Genomic DNA, 18,870 nt, shown 5'->3' on the forward strand with positions numbered 1-18,870 from the left:
AGGAGCTGAATAAATGCATTTAGACATTTTGGACATACTGACCACTCGAACCAGTGCTGCAGATCATACACCACTCCCCCTCTATTATACACACACACACACACACACAATGAACCAGTTGAGACTTCCCCACCATGCCCAGGATCCCAGCAGTCCCAGTGTGCCCTGGGGCCGGACTGTGGGCTGTGACTGAACACAGGCCCGATCCAGTCTGCCCAACAGACACACACACACACATATATACACACTGATACACACACTTATACACTCACACTTACACACACACACTCACAGCTCAGGGCTGTGGATACCCACACCAGCATGTGCCCACTGGGAGGAGCACCAGCAGCCAGCCCAGCTGCGCTCTCTCTTTCTCTCTAACTCTAACTCTCTGCAACACACACACACACACACACACACACTCTTTCACACGCTCACACCCACACTCCCACACTCCTCTCTCACTTTTTATTACATCCCTCTGTCCTCCAGCAGTGCTACAGGGCTCACCCCCAGTCTGGGGACACACAAACACACTTCAAGAACAAGCGCTGTTTGAGGAGGTTCCTAGAAAGTGCGCACTTAAGCCTGTAGGGGTGAAGAAAAGGCTCCGCCCCCTCGTGATTTGGAACAAAGGCAGAATCCACAAAAGCTTTGTTCACTTTTTGATAAGAAAAGATGTCTCAAGGATCTCTAGTTCGTGATAAATGCATGAGAAAATAATTTAAACATGTTTAAAAACAATGTTCCTCATAGAAAGACTGGAAGGGATTTGTATATTTTCTCCCTCTACATCCCATAATATCATTAAAGCTTTCCAGGAATGAGGAGGAGCTTCAGTGAGATTACTGTACTCTACACCTTTATCACCAACAAGCTCTATTAAACAGAGTAACTATATTCACTAATACCACTTTACTACAACTTTACTACTGTACACAACACAAGCCTTACTGTGTGTTCACCATGACCAGAAGAAGCCCCGCCCACTTCTCTACTACAATACAGAGTTACTATATTCACTAATACCACTTTACTACAACTTTACTACTGTACACAACACAAGCCTTATGATCACCATGACCAGAAGAAGCTCCGCCCACTTCTCTACTACAATACAGAGTTACTATATTCACTAATACCACTTTACTACAACTTTACTACTGTACACAACACAAGCCTTATGTTCACCATGACCAGAAGCTCCGCCCACTTCTCTACTACAATACAGAGTTACTATATTCACTAATACCACTTTACTACAACTTTACTACTGTACACAACACAAGCCTTATGTTCACCGTGACCAGAAGAAGCCCCGCCCAATTCTCTACTACAATACAGAGTTACTATATTCACTAATACCACTTTACTACAACTTTACTACTGTACACAACACAAGCCTTATGTTCACCGTGACCAGAAGAAGCCCCGCCCACTTCTCTAATACAATACAGAGTTACTATATTCACTAATACCACTTTACTACAACTTTACTACTGTACACAACACAAGCCTTATCTTCACCATGACCAGAAGCTCCGCCCACTTTTGCACTGTAAACCCATATGCTGTTTGAACTCAAATAAATTACGTTTTACACAAAATTGGATATTTCTAAACAAAACTCAACTATTTTGAGCTAGTTGAACATTTGTGGGCACATTTACTGTACTATTCAAACTGAGATCTTTGAGTTGAACCAACTTATAATAACTGAGTTTAGTCTGTTTTGTCATTACAGCTTCTTTTCTATTGGCTTCTGTCACAATCTATTTGCATACTGGGTGTGTCCAACAGTTTCTGACAGACACTCACCATCAGTGTGTAGTGATTCCCTGGCGGCTACCTTAGAAATAAATCAACTTCCCCTTTAGTTGTAATAACTTGATGTTCTATGTTATGCTAACTCAAGTTTTCATTCCTCATTACTTAACTTTTTTAAGGCAACCGGTTTCCTCAATTTTTTTTAAGTAAAATTCAACTTATCCAGGCTTACAGTGTGTGTTCTTCTCTATTATTCAAACAATTAAGGGTTAAATGCTAGTACCAGAACTAGTACAGTACTAACACTGTACTCCTCAGGTGTATCCTGACTCTGTCAGGTGTTGGTGTTCCAGTTAAGTTCAGGTTAACCTTCTGGGCGGCGGAGGCAGATACTGTAGCTCTGGGGCAGTGGGTGAAGGTTCTTGCGGTTCTGTGGGTTTCTATTTGCAGGCCACTGTGTGTGGCGATGTGTGTGTGTGGTAAAGTGTGTGTGTGTATGGAGAGGCAGCGTGAAACAGGAGAGGGTCTACATCACAAACAACGGCTGAAATATTTCCCTTCTGCCGTCCCACGGGCCGCGACTCAAGGTCGTCTCTGCCTCGTACACACACACACACATAAAAACACACACACATAAACACACACACACACACACACACACACACACACACACACATAAATACACACACAGCTACTGTATACCAATGCTGAATACTACAGTGATAGAGACCTCTCAAATTCATGTTTTTTAGCCTATTAGCATTAATGCTATTCATGATTTTTAATCTGGTCTTGGTCAACCCTTAAATAAAGTGATTAATACATTTCTAGGGTTCTTAATCTGGATTAAAATTAAACCTGGCCTTGGGTTAAAATGCATTATAACAATATAACAGTGTATATATCCTTAATGAGCTTGAAGATGAAGCTTAAATCTAGACTTAAAATGGACTAAATTTCCATTGAAACAGTGCTTGAAAGAAGACTTTAGACACATTGGGCTTCTGGATTAAGATTAAGATTAAGATTAAGATTGGTCCTGGAATAAAGTGCAATAGTGCGTTGGATAACTTCTAAATTAAGAGTAAATTCAGTTTTATGCTAAATTGTTCTGATAAATGGGGATGTCTTTGCTCTCAAATCTGATTTAGCCTAATCTTGGAATAATCTGCAGTGATGGAGACGATTCTTTATGAAAATTCACCAGATATCTAGAGATTAAGCCTAGTGCTGAACTCAATTCTTTCTTTAAAATGCTGTGTAGTCCAGGAGTAGCCTTCAATCCTTAAACTTGTTGGACGTCTGGATTCAAATTGAGTCTCGGTTTGGATTATATTGCATTTATAAAGGTGGTTTTCCACTGAAGGAACCAAGACTTGTCCTGAGGTTTGAGATTAGTGTGTGTGTGTGTGTGTGTGTGTGTGGTAGTCAGTAAGGATGGATGGTGTAGGATGGCTGGTGGGTGGTTGTGTGTGTGGGGGGGGGTTGGGGAGAGATTCTTGTGGGGAAATGGATCAGTACCCTCTGGGTTAATGAGAGACGATCGTTCCACAATCACGATGGGAACTTTACGCTCTGTGTCGCTCTGAGTCACTGTGTCGACCGGCCTCATTTCACACACACCTGTCACTATTTTCATGTGTGCGTGTGTGTGTGTGTGTGTGTGTGTGTGTGTGTGTAGGTAGCCGCATTTCCACACACGAGTGCCACATATTTAAAAAATACACAAACGCACCAGATTACACATCTGCCCTTTCCTATGTCCTCTCTTTCTTTCTCTCTGAAGTTGATATATATAAATGACCCCAGGTGTGGTTCTCAGACGCTACTTTGGGTAGTGTACCTCCTGGTGAGAGATCTTTGACCACTAGACATGCCTCTAAAATGCATTTAAAGATTTTTTTTTTACTGTTGACGGGGGTGCAATATTGTACTAAGAGAAGCAAGATGTTAATTTCGACCACTTTCTTTGGAGTGGTGTCATGAACAAGTACCAGATTGGAAAAAAATTAATCTTCAGCAATTAATCCAGGTTTGGGATCTAACAATAATCAGGTACGATTATAGAAGCCTATGGAGTTGCTGGGCTTCTAACTCTCATTTTTCAGCAGGACAATGCTCACCCACACACTGCAAGAGTTTCAAAAGACTTCCTTTGTCTTTCCGGTTGCCAGATTTATTAAAAAATAAACATTTATGGGTTCAGCTAATACTACATTTTTCTCTTAACCCTATTGTATTCAGGAAAATACTGATTTAATGATTGTTATGCATTATTTTTTTAAAGTTGCAGATTTACTTACATTTTTTAAATAATTTCTATTACAGTTACAATTTGTAGTAACGTTTATTATCAAACAGGAAACCTTTTTATTTTATGCTTGAATAGAAATCTTCAAGATTTCACACACTTAACACTCTAACAAAGGATCGATAACGACTTAATATAGGGAGGACTTTATGTGATCAATAAAAATGCCAGGCCTGTATCTTCTGCAATAAAAACTATTTTAAGATCCCCAAAAAAACAATGTGAGAAAATCTATCAGCTTTCTCCTGTGTGAGCTGCAAAAAAATCAGTGTGCAAAATAAGAGTAAAAAGAGAATAAATGTAGGTATTTTAATTATAAATACACTTATTTATACACTGATACACGGAGGCGGAGCTACAGTCTCTTTTCTGTTCAGATGAAGGCCCACCTGACCACACAGTTGAAGCATTAGCATCACTGCTAACCAGGCCTGCTAACTCCACTCATTTCTCTGCCTGGAGGTTCACTGCTGGTTCTGATTGTGATCAGTCGTGAGTGTGAAACCGAGCCGAGCCGCTAAACCCTGCTCTCCTCTGTCTGACTCATCCCCACTTCCAGGACCTCATCATTTTTTTCAATTTTCGCCAGCCTGCCGAGTAATGTCCTCCTTTTATTGCTAATCTATACTCTTAATCTGGCCGGCACCGATGTGCTCCAAGCCCGATCAATACAGCACTATTGCTGGGAAGGGTCCGCAGGGGCTGATAGTCAGAGCAGACCCTACGGGGTTAACTCCTAACACACACGTTCATACACCACCCATTCACACACACACACATTACAATACCTACAGGGTTAACCCCTAACACACACGTAACCCCTAACACACGTCCATACACCACCCATTTACACACACATTGCAATACCTGCAGGGTCAACCCCTTAACTCACACATAACCCCTAACAAACGTCCATACACCACCCATTCACACACACATTACAATACCTACAGGGTTAACCCCTAACACACACGTAACCCCTTAAACACGTTCCTACACCACCCATTTACACACACATTACAATACCTACAGGGTTAATCCCTAACACACAGTTTTATAGACTTAGAACACTCTTACAGCTAACAAACATTATTTTACAGTATTACCATAGGCTAATCTAATCTAATTCCCTATATCAGGACCAGGGCCAATCTAATCCAGGCCTATTTACATTTTACCACTCTCCTCAAGCAGAGCATTCTCTGGTGTCCTTTAGACACAATTAACTAAATTTAACCTTATTCAAATAAAGAATGGAAAAAAAATATTCAAGGTTTTCCATACAGTATAGGGCCAAATCAGTTCTTATCCTTTGTTTTTACCGCTGTGCTTTAGCAGTGCTCATTGTTCCCAGCCTGCAGCAGAAAGGAATATTTTCAGACACTAACAGAACAGTTTACAGTTTAATTCAATTCAATTAAATTGTATTTCTATAGTGCTTTTTACAAAAAAAAATTCACAAAGCAGCTTTACAGAGAAAAACAGGTCCACGCCTCTTATGAGCAGCACCACAGAGATGCCAATTATTGTGGTGACAACAGTGTCAAGGAAAAACTCCCTGACTCCCTCCCAGTTTACAGTATAGAACTATTTTATGGTTAAAAGTGAGAATTGAATGTGTTTTCCAGAGCTTGGACAGTGATTGAGCTGCTTCTTTTATATTGTTGTGCTCCATTGTTTTTACCACTGTTCTATAGTTGAATGCCCTCTAACATCGTACAGCCCCTAGTAATGAACATTAGTACTAGCCATTTAATGTCATGTCTGTGCTTTGACTGCATTTAAAACAGTTTTAACAGACTTTTATGTTATATTTTATGCTAGATTTACTGACACAGACATATTTCATTAGAATGTAGATCAGTTGTTTTAGGCCTGATGTAGTTCTGATCCTTTATTTTTTGCTTTTTTTTACCACTGTGTGTATTTATATAATTGCGTTTATACAGCAGGGCAAGTAGAGCCAAATGAGAGTAGAACTCTCACAGAAGCTGAAGACCCACAGTCATCTTCTAATGAGCAGGACATGAAAGAGACATGCCCCGTCCACCACGGACATTAAGACGAGCAGAACGAATGAGAGAAGTGGTATAATAACCCCTCCCACCCCCCCATCATACGCACTGACAGTGCTGGAGAATTTATGACTCCGCTAGGGGAGCTCGCCGGGCGATCTAATTGCAATATTAGCTTGTAATAACACCTGTTTTAGAGTCGGGCCGGCGATAGATCACCGGCGCCGTCGGGCCTTTCTGCCTGCCTCAGCGTTCCTCCTCGCCGTAAATGGCCCAGCATTTAGAGAGAGTGCTCCCCCTGCATGACAAGGAGGACTCCTATCTCCCGACCTCTGGCCCCGGCGACCTGCACTTGACCCCACTCCTCCGAGGGACCGGGAACGGAGCTGGAGCTGGAGCTGCCGGCGGTGCGGCAGGAGAGCAGCGAGATGATTTGCTCGTCATAATTAGTTCTACCTTATTTCCCTGGATGACTAAATCAATGATGAGGAGCTCGCTAGCTTTCTGTTTATCACACAAACACAGCCATCACTCAGACAGAGGAGCACAGTACCGTCCCTACTGACTCTCACACTGAGATTAACATCAGAGCGAACACAGAGAACCAGTGTGATGAAGAGAAAGAGAGACAGAGAGAAGTAACTCGGGCCTTTAAATCATGGCCTTGACTGACCAAAAGTAAATAGTATGCAATTCACATGATCATGTTTTGCCCACTGCAGATTAAACACAGTCCTTTTTAAACTTTTAAAAAGGAATAAGAAGGAAAAACATCTATTTCTACAATACTTCTGCTCATTTCTACTAGTAGCACCCCTATGGGACGTTATGTTAGCATTCAAGTAACTTCCATTTACATGACCATGTGTTGTCTATTCTAGATTAAATGCTAATATCTTGTGCTTGACTAAGACACCTACCTGAACAACAGAGCAGATAAAAGAAGGAACAAGAGAAAGAAAAGAGCGACAAAGAGAGAGAGAGAGAGAGAAGTAACTTCGGACTTCAAATCAGGCATTGGCTGACCAAAAACAGCCCACCTTCTTAATAATACTATTTGAAGCACTGAAGCATTGCTGTGAGGATTTTATGACATTCAGTGATAAGTGACAACCCCCAACTCATCCTGTCCAAAAATAATGGATGGTGCTCCATTATTGCATCATTCCATCAGTCTTCTGCTTCAGAGATAGACCTAAAGTAGCTTAATGCATTGATTAAAAAGGGTGTTCACAAACACCCTTTTAGATATATTATGTTGAGTAGCTAGAACCTCCAAAAGGCCTTCCAACTCCCTCAAAACTGGAAATTAAAGCAGGAGTTGCTGATTTACCTGTTAAAAATGCACTTATACTGATGGTTTGTCTGATATAAAAGGTCTTCAGCCCAGTTTCTGAAGGCCTAGCCAATAAGAGAGCTCGGTTAGCTCTATTTGATCGGATAACAAACAGAAGAAACTGATTCTGATTGGACAGACTTCTGTTGGGTGTTTAGTATAAGCTAATATACAATCATAATAGTTATATTAGATAAAAAATACTTTAATTATCTAAAAAGAAATCAAAATGCCCAGATGGCCTAGAAGGTTCCTTGTTTTCTATGTATGTTGGGTGTGTGTGTGTGTGTGTGTGTGTATATATAATTATGATACGTGAGGATGCATACACTGTGTATGGTGATTTACAGAGCCGCTGTGTGTGTGAGGCAGAGGTGGCAGGCTGGCCTGTGTGTGTGTGTGTGTGTTGAATGGATGAATGGATGCCATTAAGGCATTTTACAGTGACGGGCGCTGCCGCTGATTTGCATGGCGAGCCAGAGGCTGATCTGATTTATCTGTTGGTTTAAGGAGGCCGTAAATACTGCAGCTCTTTAATAGGGCGCTAAAATGCAGTCGTATGGTCTGGTCCGCCTTAAATCACGAGCCGCCACTGTCGCCCCAAACCCTTTAGAACGGATTCGGCCGGTGTGATGAGCGGCACGGACACGCCTCACCCGGTTACCCCAAAACAATGGGTCCAATAACACACACACACACACACACACACACACACACACACACACATGCTGGTCTTTATAGAGTAGAGGGATAAAGGTAGAGGAAGTAATAAAACTGTCCATTTGTCTAATATTGTATATAGAATAATATATAGATTATACAGGAGAATAAAATTATCACTCACAATGTCTATTGCATTACAAGTGTGAACAGTGTATGTCCAAAAAATGTACTTTAAAGTTATGCACTTTCCATACGACACTTATTGCTAATTTGCTTAATATATTGCAAACAAAAAGTGCTATAAGTGAAAAGGTAGGTGGTACATTAAATATATATTTATATTTTTATTTATATTTATATCTTTATATGTTGCATTTAGATTACGTCCATGGCTAAAATGTTCCCTATTTTAAATTATTTTCCTGCCTAACTTTTGCTTAAGACAGTCAAATGTTTGGACACACCATAAATTCAATGTTTTTTTATGTTTAAAGGTCATTAAAACTATGAAAACATTGAATAATTTAGTAAACAAAAAAGTGTTAAACAAACCAGAATATGTTTTATATTTTAGATTCTTTAGATTCTTCAGAACTAACTCTTGTTTTCTCAGTCAGTTTTATGCGGTCGAGTCATGTGGAATTCAGGCTTTCAGTTAACAGCTGTGCTGAACTTGTCAAGAGTTAATTTTACTTGAATTTCTTGTTTCTTAATAAAGTGTTTGAGAGCATCAGTTAAAGTAAAGTAGGGAAGAGGTAGAGTTACAGGTATACAGTGAATAGTGAATATTTAAGTAATGTTCGAATCCAGATTATGAGAAGCAACAACTACTCAACTAAATAAAGAAAAAAAAACAAGAACTTTGAAAGTATCCTTAAGTGCAGTCACTGCAAAGACCATCAAAAGCGTTATAATAATGATGAAATTGGCACTCATCAGGACCGCCCCAGGAAAGAAAGAGCAGGAGTTTTCTCTGTTGTAGAGGATAAGTTCATTAGAGTTACCAGCCTCAGAAACTGCAAGTTAACATATATATATATATATATAGATGGATAGATAGATAGATAGATAGATAGATAGATAGATAGATAGATAGATAGATAGATAGATAGATAGATAGATAGATAGATAGATAGATAGATAGATAGATAGATAGATAGATAGATAGATAGATAGATAGATAGATAGATAGATAGATAGATAGATAGATAGATAGATAGTTGTACCGGCCTTATTGTGTGGAAATAAAAAATGCTAAAAATGCTAACTCTCTTTTCTTTCTCTCTTGATCGCCTTGTCTACATTCTCTGCTCATTTTAAGTGTGTGATGTCCTCTCTAATGTGTGTGTGTGTGTGTGTGTGTGTGTGTGTGTGTTTGGTAATGGCGCCATAACACAGTGCCGTGCTCCAGTTACTCTCTCTCACTGGCTGTGATGGGCGAGCGTTCCAGAATGAGGTGGAATGGAGGGTGACATCATCTCTGCAGGTTCAGTTCGGACCTTACACCAACGCTGAGAGGTGAGAACATTCACTACAAGTGTGTGTGTGTGTGTGTGTGTGTGTGTGTGTGTGTGTGTGTGTGTGTGTGTGTGTGTGGGGAATGTGAATGTGCTTGTGCATGTATCTGTATGCATGTGTACAGGCATGTGTTTGTATGTTTGTGCGATACGTGGACACTTGTGTGTGTTGGTGGTGTAAGTGTGTGTGTGTGTATTAGTGGTGTGTGTGTGTGTGTGTGTGTGTGTGTGTGTGTGTGTGTGTGTGCGCAGGCAGAGGGAGGGTCAGTCATTTCCTGTCCGCTGGACGTGCTCCAAGGCCGCTCTAACGAGCCAGCATGGATTTGGTAATGACCCCTGTGCCCTAGGAGGACACTCTCACTGCTGTCCTCTCTCTCTCTCTCTCTCTCTTTTTCACTCACACACACACACACACACACACACACTCGTACAGACACACACTCAGTGCTGCTCAGTCATTAAAGCATCTCCCTTAAGAGGAGTTTAGCAGGTATAGAGGCTCAGTGGTGTCAGTCTAAGGAGATCATCAGGGAATCTATTTAAGAGTCGCTCACAAACACACTGCCTCATTTGACCACTCCCCCCCCCACACACACACACACTATTACCCCACCTCTTCAAATTTCCACCCCCCCATCTTCATTTCATTTTTTGTCCATTTAGGTCATCCAGTTATTTATTGTTCAATAAGCTCAACTTTGGTGAATTTCACAGTTTTCTTGCTTTTTTCTATTCAGATCTGGAAAAAAATAGAGAGCACTTATTAAAAAAGATGAGATCCTTTCCAAGATTTTACCAAATTGAAAACCTCTGGAATATAATCAAGAGGAAGATGGATGATCACAAACCATCAAACCACCAAACTGAACTACTTAACATTTTTGCACCAGGAGTAAAGCCGTATAACGTTATCCAAAAGCAGTGTGTAAGACTGGTGGAGGAGAGAACATGATGAAAAACCAGGCTTGTGTGAATGTGAACTTGTTTTCTTTGCATTATTTAAGGTCTGAAAGCTCTGCTTCTTTTCTCTTTTTTTAATTTAATTAATAGATGCTCTAAATTACGATATTTTTATTTGGAATTTGGAAAACTGTTGTCTGTAGTTTATAGAATAAAACAACAATGTTCATTTTACTGAAACATAAACCTATAAATAGCAAAATCAGAGAAAAACTGATTCAGAAACTAAAGTGATCTCTTCATTTTTTCCAGATCTGTATATACAGTATATGCCATTTAAATAATATAAATATTTGGTATGCAATTTCATACAATGCCAGGATGCTATTGCATGCTCTATCAACACTCCCAATCCACCCCTACCGCTCAATCTTCTGGAACTGTAAACTGAGAATATTTGAAGTTTATAGTATTATGAAATGGATCATCACATTGGGACTCCATTAGGAACCTCTACAACTCCTCAGATGCTGAGACGTTTGGCATGTTGCAGCATTATACATAATTTATAATTCCTGATAACTTAAATATATCATACCGCTGAACGTAACAGCTTCAGGGTATACAACGTTCTCTCAACGTTATAACTTTTCTTTCCCAGTTTTCTGGTCAAACGTGAGCAGAACTATAATCAGACGCTATTCCAGCTCAGACTCCATGTCTCAGACTCCAGTCTGCTTGTTCTCAGTGTGTAAAATGAATGCTGTTATGAATTCTTTATCTCCGTCTGAAGATGGATAGAAGAACTGAGGGAATAGTAAGACGCCGCAGTAACAGAAGATCCGACCTACACGTCTGTGTGGGTTAGGTTGTGTGCTGTAGACGTATTACTCGTTATCAGATCGATCGGACACAATCGGACATTAATCGGACACTAATCGGTCTTTAGGGTGCATCAGACCACAGGTACAGTACAGGTGATCAGGTGATCAGCAGCTCGTCACTGGTAGTATCTCTCAGGGCTACAGGTGAGGTCGTCCTTCACAGCTGGGTACTCCTGTAAGAGAGACAGGTATGGAACTAAAGGGGAGGTGTTCCTACCTGTCGATGATGACGGGGTCTGACGGCGTCTCGTTTCGGTTCCCACAGCTCTTCTTGTCGCAGCATCGACTGAAACCAGAAGAAAACAAAGAAGAAGATTCTTCAGATAAAGATCAACAATTTGGAGGAAACTAAATCAAACATCACTTTACCCACTAAATTCCATCTGCCCAAGTCACATGATGCTGCTGGCACTGTATATCTGTGTCTATCTATACAGCTTTCTGTCTGTTGGTCTATCTATCTGTCTGCCTGTCTGTCAGTGTATCTGTCTGTCTGTCTCAGTCGATCAGACTGTCAGACCGTTTGACTGCTCATCTGTCTGTCCATCCACTTATCCCCCTGTCGCTCTTAAGTCATTATTTATACCTTTCTATGCATCTGTCTGTTTATCTGTCTATCTATCTCCCTGTTTGTCTGTCTGTTTCTCTATCCATCTGTCTTTTTGATCTATCTATCTATCTATCTGTCTGTCTGTCTGTCTGTCTGTCTGTCTGTCTGTCTGTCTGTCTGTCTGTGCACCAGTCCATCTGTCTCTGTATTTATCTAGCTATCTCCCTGTGTGTCTGTCTGTCTGTTTCTCCATCCATCTGTCTTTTTTGTTGACAGACAGTGTCTATCTATCTATCTATCTATCTATCTATCTATCTATCTATCTATCTATCTATCTATCTATCTATCAGACCTTTTGTCTGCTCATCTGTCTGTCCATCCACTCATCCACCTGTTGCTCTTGATTCATTATTTTTACCTTTCTATCTTTCTATCTATCCATCTGACCACCTGTCTATCTGTCTTTCTATCTGTGCAGGAGTCCATCTGTCTCTGTATTTATCTAGCTATCCATCTGTCTTCCTGTGTGTCTATCTGTCTGTCCGTCTGTTTCTCCATCCATCTGTCTTTTTTTCGATATACATATACATCTATCTATCTATCTATCTATCTATCTATCTATCTATCTATCTATCTATCTATCTATCTATCTATCTATAGTCTCTCAGACCTTTTGTCTGCTAATCTGTCTGTCCATCCACTTATCCACCTGTTGCTCTTAAATAAATATCTATTGATCTATTAGTCTGTCTGTCTGTCTGTCCTATTTGGTGCTAAATTAAAGTAAGATGCTCAGAGGTAACACGTCAAACTTAGTTCAAACATCTTTAGGCCACCAAACTTAAATTTAGATCACGTGTTTCTAACAAATATTCTAAATTTTGTTGACCCATAGTGAATATTGACCCGTTGGTGATTGGTCACCGCAGCCCCTGCTCCGCCTCTTCCCGGGGCAGTGGAGGGGTGTCGGTGAGGAAGCCGGGGCAAGTCTCCCTCAAGCTGCCTCCTGCCTGACAGGTCGCCCTCGCTCTCCCCTCGCCCCGCTCTCCAGCTGGGCTGGGCCCACGCCAAGGTCACTCAGCCAGCCTCTGACAGTTTGGACAGCGCCCAGAGATGTCCTGGTGCAGCGGCCGCGTCCCAAACGCCCCTCTCCGACACCGCCGTCACCCCTGCCCTTGCCCGTGCCCTCGCCCCAGGCTGGCACCTCATCTGGTGGCATGTGGCTCCTCTAAATACGACTACCAACCAACCAACCAAAAAAAAAGCCTGATCCTTGGCCAGCCAAACCGGCGTGCCCACTGCTGCACCCCGCTGGCAGAGCAGCCTGGGCCCTGCTTCCAGTTCAGTTTATTCTCATTAATTACAAAATACAGACAATTAATGTGTGAAAAGCGGTGGACAATGCAAGAGATACCCCTTTATTTGACATAGGGACTTATATATAACACATGAATAAACATTTAATAACAATTATAAACAGCTTATAACAATAATTGCGAGGTGAGATAAGATTTTTTATTAAGCAAATTGCATTAAATGTCAAATAAACAGGTTTAAAATGGAGTGTTTTATTATATTTCTATTTTTTTAGTTTTGTTGAGGCCTCTGAAAAATAAGTGGCTTAATAGGTTTATGCTTTAATAAATGTATGTTTTATTACATTGATAAGAATTGAGATTATTTTATTTATCACATTCATCACAATCCTGCAATTATTACTTTACATACGCTTTACAATATTATAAAGGTCAACGATTGAATAGCTGATCAATGTTTGTACTTTTTTGTGTTATGAAGTGCTTATGAAGGTTATGAAGCTTTCAAAAATGGTGCTATCTAAGAAATATACATTTTGTTATTTTTGTGATTTGTGTTGTTATAAGTGCATCTTCAGAGGCTTAAATTGTTTGATTTATACTTACTTTTTGTGTGAGTTTCATTGGGGCATCTGCTTAATGATTTATGACGTTATTATTGCTTTATTACTATGTTATAAATGCATTTAGCTACGTTTTTCACAAAACCATATAACCATAATAAACCCTATTTTAGCTTGCAATTACAAATTATTGATATAAGACAGTTATTGTAAGGTATATATCAGGTATTGCTCCATAAATATCAAAGCAATGCTAATACACGTGTTATAACATGCTTATTAAGTAGTAGTTGAAAAAAGTTGCACAATACTTTATACAGATGTGTAAAAGCATATATATTTAGCTATTCCAACCCTGTAGAGACGAACTGAAGTACTGCCATAAGATTAGGACTCTCTGGAGCAGACATGGGCTATTATATGCATTGAGGATATTCACTATGGTGCTCTTCTCTTCTCTGGAATGATGAAGCTTCAAATTATACTTCTGGGATTAGTTGAATAAGGTGGTTTTCTTCCACCCGCTCTTGTTTTAACCCTAGAACACTAACATTAAACTTAGTATCACCATCAGTAAGGTTGGGTATACACTTTATGACAAGTTTTGAAAGCCTTCTTTAAAAAGGTACCATGGATGACGCTACAAAAAAGCAGATAAATTATGGAATATTGGAAAAATATGTGGGTGAAAATCACCTGGTGTTAGTGGTCTAGGGTTAATAATTTTGATTTGAGAGAAGAAGCAATAATTAAGCAGGTGTCCCAATACTTTTTGAAGCCTATACTCAGTGTTCTGCACTGTTTGATCAAACAGAACCGCCCAGAACACTCCAACCTGTCCTTGTTTTTCGCTTTTTCGTCGTCTTCTTGTGTGTGTGACTGTTGCCATAGAGCAGTGCCACAATAATTTATTCCCCCAGCTACGTGGACCCATTAGCAAAGTTCCAGGAGACCAATTAGCATCGGAGGCCCAATGGTGCGGCTGTGGTGACAACCTCCTCAAACTGAGAAAGAAGTGTTATAAACAAACCGGACCCCAAGAGCAACGGCCGGATCCTCGGGGAAACCCTGGCCCCTCGCACACCAAAACAAACCTTGGCAGAGCGTCCGTAATGCCGCCTTAATGGCGATCCCCCCGGGGGTGGTCCGCACAGGCTAGCGCTGGCCCGGCTAATGGCGGCCACCCGACGCCCACAAAACAAGCCTCGAGCCCAGGCAATCTGACTCCTAACACACCCCAGCTTTCACCAGCTTTCCAGCATCTCCTCCCTTTCACTCTGCTCCGCTCTGCTCTGCTCTACACAGTCCAACAGAGGCGTTTTGTTCTTATTTAAAGAGTCAAAACGAGGTGGATTTGAGGCGTAAAAGGAATAATATCACATCTGAGCTTACAAAACACCTTCAAATAGATCCTAGAGCTCCACAGGCCTCCTGAGGAAAGCCGAGGATGAGCTTTGGGGAGAACAATTCCCTACTGAAGACAGAGATCCATAAAAACATTCAGCTGTTTCCATACAGCTAAAGTTAGGAGGGGTTAAAATGTGGCTTAGCGCTAATATGCTAATGTTTAAATGTCTGTGAACTGAATGGAGCCCTATTTGCCTCTATAAAGCCACTATTTCGTACATTGGGCGTGTATAAACTCAAAATTTTAATTATTATTGTCTCCCACAATGCACCTGTAACTTCTAATGCCCATTGCATTAAAGTTCATTTCTTTGTATCTTTGTTACTAAGTTACATTAGAACAAATTGAACCAATGAACACTGGAAATGTTCCCATGCAGTTCATTAACAGTAGGTTGAGGTTGCTCAGCAACATAATCATCAAAGATTGTTCCATGAACAACACAACGCTTTTAAACGTGGCTCAGCCAATCACATTATCATTTATGCAAGTTAAAGATAAAAATGTGTTTTAGAAATACTTAATAAACCTGTAAATTGTACAAGGCAATACTAATAAGGGGAGTAAGGATCCAGTTCACTCATAGCAATGTGTCGTTTTTCAATATTTTACAGCATATATATGTTTTTAAAAAGTAAAACACCTGATACTTGGTTAATGGCTAATTGCTACTGGCAAATCTGATACACTTCTTAGTCAACATCTATTTTTAATTGTTCTTATCTTAAATGTATTAACAAATTACTTCATGAAATGTATTTTACAACAGATTTGTGTTATTGGCAAAACATGTATCTGTATCCTATAGCTGTAGGTTCACTGGTTTTAACCCACAAATACCCTCAACTTTATTATTGACGAGTTTGTGTTAGTAGCTAATCACTAGTGTGTAAAATAAGCTGCTTATGAATTGCTTACCAAATGTTTATTTATAAAAATGTCTTTTTTAGCAGATTTATAATTTAAGGCTAATCTGTGATAGTTGCCAATCTAAGGCAATAAATAAGGACAAATCAAGCCAATTTTCTTAGCTAAATAACAGATTACTGACGTTTAAATTACTGAATTCAGATGTTAATCTGTATTAAAACTAATCTGAGAGAATTATCAGATAAAACTGCTTAAACAGCTGTTAAATAGCTGGCGATGGTATCAGCTAATCTGTAACACTTAGACTTTTATTTTATTTTTAGTAAAAGTACAAAACAATAATAATACTTGTGAAAAGGAGAACTTTTCTTCAGTATAGTCCAATCTAATGCTGTAACTACAAGATGATTTTTTAAGATAATACACTAATAAACGTACAATGGTACAGTACAATGCAATATGTGGTTTTGCCACATCCTTAAAAAATTGAATGTGTAGATTTTGAACCGCAATTGAAAAAAATGCTCAAAAAATTACATTTTAAATAAATGAGCAAAAATATTAATATTATAATCTGTGCTCTGGAATCATCGTCTTCACATCACTGCATCACAATCCATCGATTAGTTTCCACACCTCAGTTTGAGTCGGATGGAGAAACGGAGGGAGAGAGAATGTCAATGGAGGGCTTGTTTTCAAAGGGCAAGCGCTGTAATTATCCAGACGGGCGGGTGGCGACCGCAGCCAGGCCTGCTGATTGGACGCGGCGCTGTTTGGCCAAGGGATCGGCGCTGCCTGGCAGTCCGCGGGCCGTCCTGGCGTCGGATCGGCCGGTCGGAGCCCGTAACCCCTCCTCCGCGCCCCCTCCCCCCTCCCGTGCCCACGCGCCAGGCTCTCAGCACCGCTCCCTGCCAGCCAGACTCTGCCATGCCTCATTTGGCGATTTCGGGATGGCAGTTTCAAGCGGCGCGAATAGCTGCTGAGAGGACCTTGGACATCTACGGCCAACAGAAGCCTCATCCCATGACAAATCACTTCCTGCCTCCTCAAAACAGCCTGTAACAGTTGTCTCATTAAAAATCACTCTGTCTGCTGGTTCAGTTCCGCTAGCTGTGTTAGCCACGCGTCTGTAATGCTGAGACTGTAATTAACCAGTCAAACCCATTCTCTTAAACTAATGCTTATATGCTACCTGGGTTTATATATATAAATGGATATACAGTGCTGTTTTGGTTTTTAAAATCAGGCAAAGGCAAATAAGTAAGTAAAAAAGCAGTATACTTTTTTTTCTACTAATTAATCTTGTAGATTTGAATTGTAGTGTTAGCTAATCTGTGTAAAGTGTGTAAACAGCTAAGAAACAGCTAAGAAACAAATCAAACAAACTTGTCATATTATCTTAATGACTGTCTGTTTACTAAGTGTACATAAAAAATAATACTTAAAAAAATAAAACATTAAAAAACAATAAATTAGTCGTAGAAATGTCATATAGTTGTAGTTGTAGTTGAGTTCTGAGGCTAATATGTGTGTGCGTGGCTGATCTGAGACAATTAGCAAAGCTATACCCTTAATATACTGTATTAGCAGCAGGCTACCATGCCTAAATCATAATTCTAGTCCTAATAATTTGTTTTGTAGATCGCTAATCTGCTGTGTTGGTGGCTATATAGAAATGTTACTTTTAAAAATAAAACCTAAAGAACAATAAACTGTGTCTGTTGCTAATCTGTGTTGTGGCTAATCTCTGTGTGTGTGTGGCTGATCTGAGACACTTAGCAAAGCTATACCCTTAGCATATTATCAGCAATGTACTGGGCCTAAATAATAAAGCTAGTCCTACTAATATGTTTTGTAGATCACTACTGTGGTTAATCTGCTGTTTTGGTGGCTATAGAGAAATATTACTTTAAAAAATGTAGGATTATATATAATTGATATATTTTCTATATGAGGTCCAAATGACCATGCAGTATATATATTTATATATATATATAGAACATTGTTTCAGAATGTAATTTAAACAATTTCATTATATTAAAGAAAAATATTTAAAAAATCATGTTTTAGTCACTTTCAAATGTGTCTTACGAATATATTTTACATTTATACATTTTCTTTTTATTTATTTTTATATAGGATAAAACGACTATAAAGGAATCTATTGATCTAAAACTAATTTCTAAGCCTCGCCACTAAACGCCCACAGCTTTCAGCCAGCAATACTTCTCCTTTATTCTGGAAAATGACAAGAGGAAATGTGTTTTTCTGCAAAACAAACAGTCTGGCTATAAATATTACCTGTGTTCATTATGATCTGTGTGTGTGAGTGTGTGTGTGTGGGGGTGGGGGTGTGTTAGCTATGGGTGAAACAGGCTTCGCCAGGGACCTGATAAAGAGAGCTATCACCTGGGAGAGAGAGAGAGAGAGAGAGAGAGAGAGGCAGGGGAAGCATGTCTCATCTCTCTCTCATTAGCGAATGGAAACACACCATTCATCAGGGGACGGCTGCTAATAATCACACTCAATCACGTAATGACCGCCTCAAAGTGAGCCGTCATTATGGAAATGGATCCTGTATCAAAATCATCTTGCAGGAGAGGGAGGCAGGTACCATCAGGAGGGAGAAAAGCGGCGAGGATTCCGAGCCCGGCGCTCTGAGCTTCATAATAAAAGGTTATTTTGGCTGCTAAGTGGAGAAATCCATTTTAAAGCCAGACACAGGGCTGAGATTTATGTTTAGTAATTTAGGGAGGCAGGAGGACTCGCT

General features: G+C 40.0%; 1 protein-coding gene across 3 annotated transcripts in view; it reads right to left on the reverse strand.

The window, feature by feature from the left end:
• Nucleotides 1–18,870, reverse strand: part of LOC103022853 (transcription factor COE3) — a 152,906-nt gene that overhangs the window by 104,099 nt on the left and 29,937 nt on the right. For all 3 annotated transcript variants that reach the window (XM_022676402.2, XM_022676400.2, XM_022676406.2), the window contains exon 6: nucleotides 11,611–11,679. In XM_022676402.2, the coding sequence (XP_022532123.2) occupies nucleotides 11,611–11,679 (69 nt within the window). The remainder of the gene's footprint in view (nucleotides 1–11,610; nucleotides 11,680–18,870) is intronic.

This window comes from Astyanax mexicanus, chromosome 19, assembly GCF_023375975.1.
Source record: "Astyanax mexicanus isolate ESR-SI-001 chromosome 19, AstMex3_surface, whole genome shotgun sequence".
Classification (NCBI taxonomy): domain Eukaryota; kingdom Metazoa; phylum Chordata; class Actinopteri; order Characiformes; family Acestrorhamphidae; genus Astyanax; species Astyanax mexicanus.